Below are 12,006 nucleotides of genomic sequence, written 5' to 3' on the forward strand. Positions count from 1 at the left end.
TACTATGCTATAGCCTGGCCAACCAATCAGCTTTGGCCTTCCAACCCTTACAAAACATCCGAAGGGGAGGAAACCTTTTTGGGGGATCATATAATGCCTCATGCCTCTGATTTGAGCATACATAAGCAACGATGCAATCCCACGTGACCCGCTATGATTTATGAAACGTGGACCCCGGCTTTTCTGTTCTAATCCAGAGACCATGTTGTCCAAACTCAGACATATTGTCTATACTGTTATGATTGTACTAATCCTTACAATATATTGCAAATGTATGACCACCCTAAAAAATGCAGGCTTCAACACTACAGAAAGCTCATTATATGCCTATTTCATAGGCCTACTGGTGGTCTTCCATTGTATTAGCAGTCTGTTTACTGTTGTCCCTTTGATCTCAGTACATTAATTGTGCTTGAATGTGCTTTGAATGTTTGACTTGCTTTTGATTATTTGCCATATTTTTCCCTTTAAGAATATTGGACACAACATGTGAGGGGAATCGAATATGCCATATCATTTCTCTTTATAAAATGTTTATAATGTATGCATTGGGAAAAAAAAACATGATTTGAAGGATGGCTACAGCAGAGCCTCTCCTCCATCCTTTCACATTTTAAAGTCTGGTTCATGCATGGAGACACAGTATATCGTGCTTGAAACCAGATGATTCTATTGTGTGCATGAGATTCTGGAGTTCTGTGTGGTTATGCAGCAGCCAACGTGAGGCCAACCACGTCTCCTAAAAAGATGTCTTGGTTGGCTGGACTTAGTGAAACGAAAACCTTTGATTATAGTTTGCAAGCTATGCATTACGCCTTTAGTGTTGACAACAGGGCCGTGTTTTTTTCGGTTTTTATGGGGTCGATTTGGCCAATCCGGCCACATGCGCAACCATTTCAACCTCAATTTAGGTATTTGCGTGGTATTGCTCATAGTGCAAACGATGAGACTAGCGCGATGACTCGCGTACGTTTCCAGACAGCAGCCAAGGAAAGACGTGGACAAATGTTTGGATTGGAGTGGATTTCCAAATAAGAGATAACATTTTGTCCTGGCAGTTATAATCGTGTTTAGATTGTCAGAGTCCACAAATGCAGAGTTTGGCTCGTGGAAAGCATTTTGGCACAGGAAGTATGGAGTTCATCCAACATTCAGAAGAGCCCTTTTTTTTTTAATAGATTCTTCAACTGTCTCCTAGTAACTAATGTGATGATTTATGCTATTTATTACATTGTATGGGTCTATGTTTTCAGGAGTGTAAAGGCCTAGTCTAGATCACAATAGCATGGCACACCAGAACCCAATTTATGCAATTGATAGACATTTAAGATATTACGAAGATGGCTATATAACAAAAAATACCGATGTTTTCTTCTTTTGTCTCTGCAGTTTAATGCAGAGTTTATAATAATCCCTGTGCAGGCCTGTTCTGTAGTACAGCTTTAGGATATATCCTTCTCTCAATAAAACAATGTGAACAGGACAAGTGTATATTCGATGGTTAGGCCCATCAAGACCAACCGTGGAGGCAAACTAAGAATATTTAAATTTACATTTAGGGCATTTAGCAGACGCTTTTAACCAAAGCGACTTACAATAAGTACATTTGTCATAAGAAGTGCATCAATATATCGCTGTCGGTACAGAAAGGATGTTCATAGAACCAAGTGCAAGTACAACAATCGCTATGTTAACCAATTCCCCGTGTTACAGCAATGATAGCAGCTACTGCAGTTGCTACACAGTTAAGTACTATAATAAGAGAGAGAATATGCAACCTTAAAAAATGGAGCACTTCTCGGCAGCAGACGTGTCTAAAAGGTTCATAGCTGAACTCCTCCCCCCCCCATCCTCCTCCTCCTGCTCTCAAACGGCGCATCTGCAGGCTGAGAACGAACCAAATGAGTTCACATCACAGGTATTACATGTAGGCTTTCATATCTGTGAAACTGGCGTTAAAATGATACCCGGTCGACGTTATAAAGTGGAATAACATTAATTTAAAAGTGTCCTGTCAGCAACGTCGCGTTATTTTAACTTCATCATGGGATTACGCATATTTGACACGCTCCTTTACGCGTACGCGCGCATCTTTGTACTTATGTTCCTACTGCATGCTGTCCTATCTCAAAACAGTCCGGATGCAAGGAGGCAAAGCAGTAACCAACAAAGTGCGGCACTTCGGCAGACGTTACAATGGGCGCACAATGGTAATATTTTTAGCCTGCTAAGCCAGGGTTCTCAGTACCAACCGGCGCGCCAAAGGGACGCAGCTAATGACAACCTGCAATCAAGACCTGTCACCATCATTCGCGACGGAGACGCAGCGAGAACCCGAGAGCTGGTTCAGCCCTCCAGCCGCGCGTCTGCTCCGGACTCAGGCAATCCGCTCCCAGCGCGCGGACACGGACGACGCTGGCTTCCACCTCAAGTTCAACGGCGCGTGACACCAGCAGACGACGAACAGCAGCAGCAGCCTGCAGGCGACCTCACGAGGACGCATCCACACAACACGACCAAGAATGACACCAATGACGCGTCCCTGCCACGGAGAGAGGACATGATGGTCGCCGATGACCCTTATGACCCATACAAGTCCACCGACAGAGATAACCCATACTACAACCACTATGACGCGTACGAGCAGCCCAGACCCCGATCCAGAGCGGGATACGGCACAAGGTACCATCAGTACGGTAAGAATGAGGAAAGGGTCTCCTCATTAATTTTATCCGGTTGGATGTTTATTTTTAACTATTTGTTTATTTGTTTGTGATCCCTCAGGTCTCCCGGACCTTGTGCCAGACCCGTACTACATCCAGTCCTCTGCATATGTGCAGAGGGTCCCCATGTACAACCTGAGATGTGCAGGGGAAGAGAACTGCCTGTCAAGGTAATGGCCTTTGTCATGGATCACCTGTGGGAAAAGAGAGAGAGAGAGAGAGAGAGAGAGAGAGAGAGAGAGAGAGAGAGAGAGAGAGAGAGAGAGAGAGAGGGAGAGAGAGAGAGAGAGAGAGATGTAGAGAGAGAGAGAGAGAGAGAGAGAGAGAGCGAGAGAGAGCGAGCGAGCGAGAGAGAGAGAGCGAGAGAGAGAGAGAGCGAGAGAGAGAGAGAGCGAGAGAGAGAGAGAGAGAGAGAGAGAGAGAGGGAGAGAGAGAGAGAGAGGGAGAGAGAGAGAGAGAGAGAGAGAGAGAGAGAGAGAGCGAGAGAGAGAGAGAGAGAGCGAGAGAGAGAGAGAGAGAGAGAGAGAGAGAGAGCGAGAGAGAGAGAGAGAGAGAGAGAGAGAGAGAGAGAGAGAGAGAGGAGAGAGAGAGCAATAGAGACAGAGAGTGAGGGGGGGGGGGGGGGGGGGGGGGGGCAAGCAAAAACTACTTCCAAGACTGAAAATGTGCCACCTGGTGTGTTTGTGTTAAGTGACCTCATGTTAGGAGAGAGTCACAGTCTCACCAAAGGTTCGGACAGGGTGGAGCAGTGGAAATCAGAGCACTTTAATTATGGTTTGTTTGCATGGCACGAAAATTGCCTCCGGTAAACTCATTATTGTAAAACCAACCCAAACAACCATTATTCCTTCCTTTCCTCAGTGGGTATCCTCAATGCCTTGCCTTGTGTTTGTGAGTGCAGCTCCGCCTACCGCGGTGACGTCCGGGACTACGACACCCGGATGCTCCTGAGGTTCCCTCAGAGGGTGAAGAACCAGGGGACGGCTGACTTCCTGCCCAGCAGACCGCGCTACTCCTGGGAGTGGCACAGCTGCCATCAGTAAGTACCTTCGGGTCCCTGTCTGTGTTCCTGGGGTTTCTGAGGCTGAAGGGGATGTGGATGAATAGACAGAATGGTCTGGACTTCTTCTTGAAATATACAATTTCATTGATTGGTTATTATGTCACCTGCATTCTCATTCTTTATCAATTTCTTGACATTAGTATACCTAGACTTATGCGTCTCCATAGAGATTCAACTTCATTGTATCTTCATAGTTATTGAAAGTCGCTTCAGATAAAAGCAACAGCTAAATAAATATAATGTAATGTTATGCATGAAAATATGTCAATGTGTAAAATAAATTGTTTAGCTACTGTGATGCGCGTGCGCATGTGCATGTGTGTGTTTGTGTGTGTGTGTGTGTGTGTGTGTGTGTGTGTGTGTGTGTGTGTGTGTGTGTGTGTGTGTGTGTGTGTGTGTGTGTGTGTGTGTGTGTGTGTGTGTGTGTATGTTAATCCCAGGCACTACCACAGCATGGATGAGTTCAGCCACTACGAGCTTCTGGACTCCAGCACCCAGCACTCCGTGGCCGAGGGCCACAAGGCCAGCTTCTGCCTGGAGGACACGTCCTGCGACTACGGCTATTACAGGCGCTTCGCCTGCACGTCACACACCCAGGTTAGCACTGAGCTAGCTAGTGCTGTGACTGCGCGGCACACTCCCAGGTTAGCCCAGAGATAGCTAGTGCTGTGATTGCACTGTACACACCCAGGTTAGCCCAGAGATAGCTAGTGCTATGACTGCACTGTACCCACCAAGGTTAGCTCAGAGATAGCTACTGCTTATACTGCACTGTACACACTCAGGCTAGACCTGAGCTAGATACTTATTGGGTGCACTGCACTCTACAAGTTAGCCCAGAACTAGCTGCTGCTTTGATTGAATGGCATTCACACAGGTTAGCACAGAGCTAGCTTCTGCTTGGCTGCACTGTACTCACCCTTACTTGGCTGCCATTAAAAGATCATCAAGCATTTCAACAGTGATTCAAACTGTTAGAAAAACAGAAGCTAGAAGCTATTTATTGTTTTAGCAACAAAAACACCCTGATCGAGTATCAGTATGTGAAATGGACGGCGTTTCCTACTGTTTGATTCATTCCTTATTTTTCTCCCAAATTGCTTGCCCTCTAAATTACAGGGTCTGAGCCCGGGATGCTACGACACTTATAACGCGGACATCGACTGCCAGTGGATCGACATCACAGATGTGAAGCCTGGAAACTTTGTCCTCAAGGTTGGCTGGAGATATCACATGATATCTGGCACTCGTTAATTTGGCAGGGAAGGACTCAGAAGGCCAGTTTAACCCTCTGAAGTACCAGATGTTCCCTATTCCTCGGTATTTGAACACACTAGATCAATCATGTGTTGTGCTATTTGTCATTACACTGTGTAGGTCAGTGTGAATCCCAGCTATCAGGTGCCAGAGTCTGACTACAGCAACAATGTGGTGCGCTGCGACGTCCGGTACACCGGGAACTACGCCTACGTTTCCGGCTGCCACATATCTCCGTAAGTGGAATCTAGTACAAAGTGAAAAGATAGCCTGTACTGAGGTATGGCCCCGGTAACTTGTTTATTTTTCTTTATTTTTTTAGGTATTAGGAAATGGCATTAAGCTCATCTGTCGGCATCTGTCTGATGAAGAAGGCTGCATCACAAAAGGAAATGGAATGGAGATAATTAGGTTACTCTACACCAGGGGTCAGCAACCCTAAGCACGCGTGCCACCACTGGCACGGGGCAGCATAATCATTGGCACACTAAAAAATCTTTAAAAAAAAATTAAAAAAAAACTTTTTATTTTTATTTTATTATTCAAAAAATTCACAGCACAATGCAGCAGCATAATCATTACTACCGATTTTGCACTATTCTGTTTTGGGATCAATTAATAGTTTTTAAACCTATATTGTGAGTAATAGAAAAGAAAATATTTAAAATATGGTTGCAAGTGGTGTTGTTGCTGTATGCATCGCCTTCACATGGTTTTGCATAGCTGTACATGTCTTAAAGATATTGATGTGGATGGTTTCAACATTCTCATATATTCTCGTCAGAATTCAGCTATATTTTTATATATTGTTGCTTACGGCACACTCATTAACGAGGAAATTTCAAACTGGCACTGCATGTTGAAAAGGTTGCTGACCCCTGCTCTACACTGTTTCTTTTCAAGCTTCACATTAAAGTCAAATGAATCAAACTTTCGATTAATGTATCAATTTATGTAGGGTAGGGTTTTTCATAAAGTTATTGAATGTTAATAATTGATTGAATCAACATTTCTCCCCAGGCAGATTTGTATTCCAAGCATAGTACATGAATGCCCATTTTATTTTGTATTAAAGTGTTTTATGAACATATTGCTCTTTTTTACATTGTACTGATTCCCCGCATGACTTGCAACTTCTTCTACACATAAAAATGGTCAAAGTGAACTTGTATTGCCATTTTTTTTTCCAAAAGAGAATCAGGTTTGAGTGTTGATCAGTAAATACCTAAATCAACAATATTTATATGACAAACTACGGAAGATGTATTTCTTATATTTATAAACAAGAGATACTTTTATTTTGGTGAAAATGTTCTTGAATAAAAGGTTGGATTAACATTGTGTTTTTAAATAATAAATTATAAACACGCACAGGCGCACACACACACACACACACACACACACACACACACACACACACACACACACACACACACACACACACACACACACACACACACACACACACACACACACACACACACACACCTACAATTTAATGAATATATTATAATTATGTTAAATACTACTGATTTCAATTAAATACTTATGTATATGTATGTATGTATATATATATATATATATATATATATATATATATATATATATATATATATATATATATATCATATTATATTTGATCATTTTGTGCAATAGTAATTAGCCCATAAAATCTTCAAATTGATCCTCACTTGTACCGATATACTCCTTACCACTGGGCGGCAGTACACAGGATTTAGTGAGTTCGTTTATTTCATGCGTTTTGAGGTGAACTCAGGGAGAGCGAAGTAATCAGTGTAATCATCAGCTGTACATACCAGCAGCATCAGACAGCTAGATAACATCCTCCTCAATATGCCCCCCATCAGAGTGTCTATCCCGTCGTTCCGCTCCGAGATCAGCTCCCTGGAGAAGGGATACACGGTAAGATGTTCTCAAGCTCTCTCATCGCTTCATTCTTGACCTCTGGTTAAGTTGCGCTAGATCTTGTAAACATCACATTATATGACTCATATGGGACATAAGTATGTCTGTTAAAATAAAGGTGTCTCAAATATATAAATAATGCCTCTGTTTAACAATGGTGATGTATTGATCTATTTGTTATACAATCCAGCCTATGTTTACGACTATTTACCACCTCCCAACCAAAACAGATCTACTGGGAAAATAAACACATTATTACATTGAGGAGGTCGAACATTCCCTACATTCTTTAAATGTCTGTAATTTCCTCGTTTGGACACCTAGTGGATCATCACTGTGAGGACATAATTTGCAATATAGTTTACAACTGATGAATGACATACGAATGTATTGAATATGCAATGAGCTGTCAGTGATAGCCTCGAACAGCAATACAACTTGAATACCCCTAGTCTGTTTTGTAACAGAATATTCTGTTAGCACCCACAGGCTGTTGATATGTTATCTGATCAAACTTGTTTTATAATTTGTTATGTACTCTATCTAGAAGATGTGATTCACTTCTGTAGGAAGCAAAATGCAGAAGGATGCTTCCTCTTAATAAATGAGCTGACATAAGCAAGTAGTGTCCATGTACTGGCTATGAACATTACTGACCATGTAACATTTCTGACCAGTTGTGGTCAGTTTGTTCCTACATAGCCTATGCTTTCAGGCTAACTCTTGAAAGAGACTCTCTTAAGCCTTATAAGAATATTGTGGAATTATGTCATTATTAAACATAATAAAATGTCTTTGTTCCTCTTGTAGGTATTTAAAATCGATGTTTTGATGAATGGCCGACAGCATGCCATTGAGAAACGCTACAGTGAATTTCACGCCCTTCATAAAATGGTACAGTTGGATGTATTAAACATTTTGCTCAAAACGCATATAGTTAGTTACAAACAGTCCCCAATGAATCCTTTGATGAGACGTAGATTCACACATACTGCGTCCACAGTGGTCTACCACTAGATCAAAGGTCATAACATTAGACTTCCTGGGTTAGGATTCACTTCAATTTGCATTTGTCACTAATGGATTCAGAGCTTATTAGGGTTAGATATAGCTTTTTATGTGTTTGTAAATAGATCAACAAACATTATTTACATACACAGTGATTACTGGGGAGTCTTCATGGGTATTTGCACTATTTATTTGTGTTTGTAATGGGTCCCGCTGTCCACCACCGCCACAGCTTAAGAAGAGCATCAAACCACCGGAGGTGCCCTCTAAACATGTGAGGAACTGGGTTCCTAAGGTTTTGGAGCAGAGGAGACATGGCCTGGAGCTCTATTTACAGGTGTGGCTCAGTGCACTGTGCTTTATCTAACAAATACTATTAAGGCACCTATTTGAGGCCTTATGATTATTAATAATAATAATAATAATAATAATAATAATATTATTGTTATTATTATTAATATTACTGTTATTTAAGTATTATAATTGTATTAGTACAATTATGTAAGTGCTCCGCAATAATCAGACGTTAAAATGTTATTGTTTTTATAGATATGGGATATTATAGCATAAATGGCTGTACAAGTGTACCTTTTTAAGGATAGGTCTTAAAATGGAATTATTACATCAAATTGTACCTGTGACGATACTAATGTGATTGGGTTGTCACTATAAAGGCCCACTCTTGGATTTGATTTTGTAGCTGTACACTTACTGATGATCAAAAGTATGACTGATAAGACAGTATTATTAAATGTACAGCGCTATCTGAGCTGTAGCTGAGGGTTGAGGTTGAGATATGTTTGTGTGTTATCTCCGCTAACTCACGACTCCTACCTTGGGGAGAACAACACAGTGCTGCTTTCCTTCTGGTTACATCTAGTGTCATTTTTTTGTTCCGTGACTTTCTTCTATTCTGCAGACTATAATCATGGAGAATGAAGTTCTTCCAAAGATATTCCTGGATTTCTTAAATATAAGGCATTTTCCCTCAGTGCCGAAAACAGAAAGCTGTGGGTGAGTTGGAACCAGTTCTGCGTTCAAAGAGTTCTGAATTTCACAGACGCTGTCCAGAAGCCCTAACCTCCATCTGAACCCGTCTCTCTTTCCCTCCTTAGGTCATTTGAAACCGATTCTGATGAACTGAGGTAACCATCTAGATGTTACCGTATACATCTCAGTTACCGTACAAGCTTTTGTACGGTAACTGAAAGACAAAACATATAATAATGTTTATAATCTAGCAATATTAGTGTCTCATCCTTCTGCTGGGTTTTTAAAGCCTTAATCGTTGTTTGCTAATCTGGCATCCACCTACTACTACACACACACACACACACACACACACACACACACACACACACACACACACACACACACACACACACACACACACACACACACACACCCGGGACGCATACTCACACTCAGAGCCAGCGAGTGGGCAGGTTTTATTTACTTACTGTCTCACTGTCTGTACGTCTCGCTCTCTGTCCCTCTCCCTCAGTAAACTAACTCACCAGCCAGTCATGCTGTACCTGAGGGACCCCTACCTTTTCCCCACCGCCCACGGTACGGTCTCTTCTCCCTTCTGTTCACAGTTATTACCACAGTTATGATGATAAAGCATTATACTGTATGCTCTTTGGTCAATTTCTATTCCAGATAGCTGTTCCTTTTTGTTATGGTCATTATTATATATGTAAGAAGTATAGTGTTATCACTTTTAACTTGTATTCCTTCTGTAATAATAGCTGGTTTATATGAGGACTTAATTTGAAAGACCCTTTTGTTCTCTGTTGTAGATACGTTTGCGAACGTGGTGAGCGAGGGGGTCATACACGGGGTGTTTTACCCTGACCTGCAGCCCAGGTAGGATCCTGGCCCCCTGTGTGTCGAAAACACCTGTTACTACAAAGGGATTACTACGTTTGTGTGTGTCTGTGTGTGCGTGTGTGCGTGTGATGTGTAAAGACACATGACCCTCATTTATGATCACTTCCATTAAGTGTACCACTAGGTACCTCTGCATAAGGGTGCGAAAGAAACAAGAATGCAGTGGTGAAACAGCGGCAGGTAGGCCTATACCTCATCTACATTTGACCTACTTTAGAGTTAAGAAAGGCAGAATCTTTTTATCCTAAAAAACACCATCTACATATTTCCGTCACCATTTTTGAAGAGCATTGAAACTAAATAATGAAAGAGATTATTTATTTCTTATTAAATTAATACATAAAACAATATGGTCAGGGGATTAGGTTAAACTTCCCCCGCTCGGTATTGCTGAGTGACTATCAGGTTTTAACACTAAACCTGGGCTTCCCTAAAATGCAAACGAACAAAGCTGTGTTTTTTCTAAACCTAAGGAGCCTAGATATTATGTCAATGTTTGTACAGTTAAGTTCCTCGGACAATGACAACACAAAGCTCCATTAGGCAGCAGAACCCAGAAGGTGAAGCTCCATCATGAGGTCACATTGGTGGGTGTTCATCACAACAGGCCTGATATTGGCAGCATGTACCGCAACGGTCGATCCATTGTTGATCCATCGTGTTGCTTTGTGTTCAATATGAAGAAGGTCATGTAGTAATAACAAGGTGCAGGGACAAAGGGTATAATAATGTATAATGTATATTATGATAATATAATAATGTTTATTACAATGGATTAAAGTCCTGAAAGGACAACAATGTTTGAAGACAGAAAACCAGCTAGGATAACTAGTTTTGATATTATTCATCAGAGATGAAATTTAGCACTCTAAACTGTCTTTGCAAAATACCTTCCATGAATCACTGTCTTAATCTTTCCATGTAGTGTCTTAAAATAAATTGGTGTTTTAAATCAAATAAGAAAATATTAACAAAAAGCATGGCACATGGCTGGCATTAATGGTTCATGTTTAACTTGCTCTGTTGCAGCCTAGATGTGATTTATCTTCTCCATGCAGGGCTCTTAACGTCCCTGTAAGGTTTGGGTTGTAGTTTAACACTAAAGGCCGCAGCAGTGGACCTGTTGATGCATGCTCGCTCGCTGCGGTCATATTTATTCCACAGGGTTGATGTCAGAACCTCAGCTTGTATGTGGGCGTCTTAATAATCTTAAACATTTGTTTTTATAAACGAGGATCATGATGAGTCTTGCATATTCGGGACAGGATAAACGTGTACTGTATGAAGGGTTAAACGGAAAACGGTCAGTGTAGACATCGTGTTGATACTGACATGTAACATTGTATACTATGTAACATAGTGTCCGCTTATTTTTTCATGAGAGCGACTGAATATTTTTGCAATTCATTGTTTAAAATTTCACATGAAGTATTCTTTTTTTTTCATTCTGTGCCTTTTTTATTTTCATAATCCTGGCCAACATGAAAGCGTGCATATTGTGAATCTCACATGACGTTTTCAATAAAAGAATACATTGCACTTACATTAATACTGTAATTTAAATTCGTACCTAAGGCATTAACAATATTCCATGAAGTGTATTGATTTTAAAATAGCAGGTAACTGTCAGAATGGCCTGACACCACAGAACAATGATAAAAGCGTGTAGATCTATATTTAAAGTGTTATTTATACCGCGGCTGTTGTGTGTTCTGACTGTAGGATAATTGTCACTTGTGCCATAATGGATCATATAAATAACACTGTGGATGGTACTGTAGCACTTTAGGATGGCCGATCTGGAAGCTATCAAACTCACACCAATAAAGCTCATTGATTTCACTAGCTCCCCTCTTCTTTCTGATTGGTTGACCTGGAATGAATGCAGATATGTCATGACTGGCTGTGTTTCCATACAGGCTTTACTTACTAAATATAGGTTCTGCCCTCCTGTTATGTTCGTTTGTCAGGAACAGCAATGGTGTTCCCGGGTCAATTTGACCCGGTGCATATTTATCATCCAAAAGATGTCCTAAACCCAAAAAAATCCTAACAAGCAGTGTGAACATGTCATTACTAACTCCATTAGTAACTATTCTATCAATATTTAGTGCAATAGTGTTCCTTACCTCTAAC

General features: G+C 41.1%; 2 protein-coding genes across 3 annotated transcripts; both read left to right on the forward strand.

Annotated features, from left to right (window-relative positions):
• Nucleotides 1-1,866: 1,866 nt before the first annotated feature.
• loxa (lysyl oxidase a) lies at nucleotides 1,867-6,370 on the forward strand. 2 transcript variants are annotated; one of them, XM_056589254.1, is made up of 7 exons: nucleotides 1,867-2,696; nucleotides 2,785-2,893; nucleotides 3,625-3,762; nucleotides 4,227-4,383; nucleotides 4,906-5,001; nucleotides 5,164-5,279; nucleotides 5,366-6,370. In XM_056589254.1, exons 1-7 carry the CDS (start codon nucleotides 2,045-2,047, stop codon nucleotides 5,370-5,372), a joined length of 1,275 nt encoding a protein of 424 aa, XP_056445229.1. In that variant the 5' UTR covers nucleotides 1,867-2,044; the 3' UTR covers nucleotides 5,373-6,370. The 2 variants fall into 2 exon arrangements, with proteins under 2 accessions (XP_056445229.1, XP_056445230.1); XM_056589255.1 differs by lacking the exon at nucleotides 5,366-6,370 and having other exon boundaries at nucleotides 5,164-5,283.
• Nucleotides 6,371-6,772: 402 nt separating this feature from the next.
• On the forward strand, nucleotides 6,773-12,006 carry snx24 (sorting nexin 24). Its single transcript, XM_056587864.1, has 7 exons — nucleotides 6,773-6,966; nucleotides 7,780-7,863; nucleotides 8,210-8,314; nucleotides 8,897-8,991; nucleotides 9,093-9,122; nucleotides 9,482-9,546; nucleotides 9,780-12,006. The coding sequence occupies exons 1-7, from the start codon at nucleotides 6,898-6,900 to the stop codon at nucleotides 9,848-9,850; spliced, it is 519 nt and encodes a 172-aa protein (XP_056443839.1). The 5' UTR covers nucleotides 6,773-6,897; the 3' UTR covers nucleotides 9,851-12,006.

The sequence above is a fragment of the Gadus chalcogrammus genome, chromosome 4 (assembly GCF_026213295.1).
Source record: "Gadus chalcogrammus isolate NIFS_2021 chromosome 4, NIFS_Gcha_1.0, whole genome shotgun sequence".
Classification (NCBI taxonomy): domain Eukaryota; kingdom Metazoa; phylum Chordata; class Actinopteri; order Gadiformes; family Gadidae; genus Gadus; species Gadus chalcogrammus.

Coding starts and splice junctions, on each gene's coding strand:
- loxa (XM_056589254.1), top strand. CDS start 2,045: ATGGGATTACGCATATTTGACACGCTCCTTTACGCGTACGCGCGCATC. Junction 2,894..3,624: donor GAAGAGAACTGCCTGTCAAG/GTAATGGCCTTT, acceptor TTGTGAGTGCAG/CTCCGCCTACCGCGGTGACG. Junction 5,002..5,163: donor CTGGAAACTTTGTCCTCAAG/GTTGGCTGGAGA, acceptor TACACTGTGTAG/GTCAGTGTGAATCCCAGCTA.
- snx24 (XM_056587864.1), top strand. CDS start 6,898: ATGCCCCCCATCAGAGTGTCTATCCCGTCGTTCCGCTCCGAGATCAGC. Junction 8,315..8,896: donor GCCTGGAGCTCTATTTACAG/GTGTGGCTCAGT, acceptor TCTATTCTGCAG/ACTATAATCATGGAGAATGA. Junction 9,547..9,779: donor CCTTTTCCCCACCGCCCACG/GTACGGTCTCTT, acceptor TCTCTGTTGTAG/ATACGTTTGCGAACGTGGTG.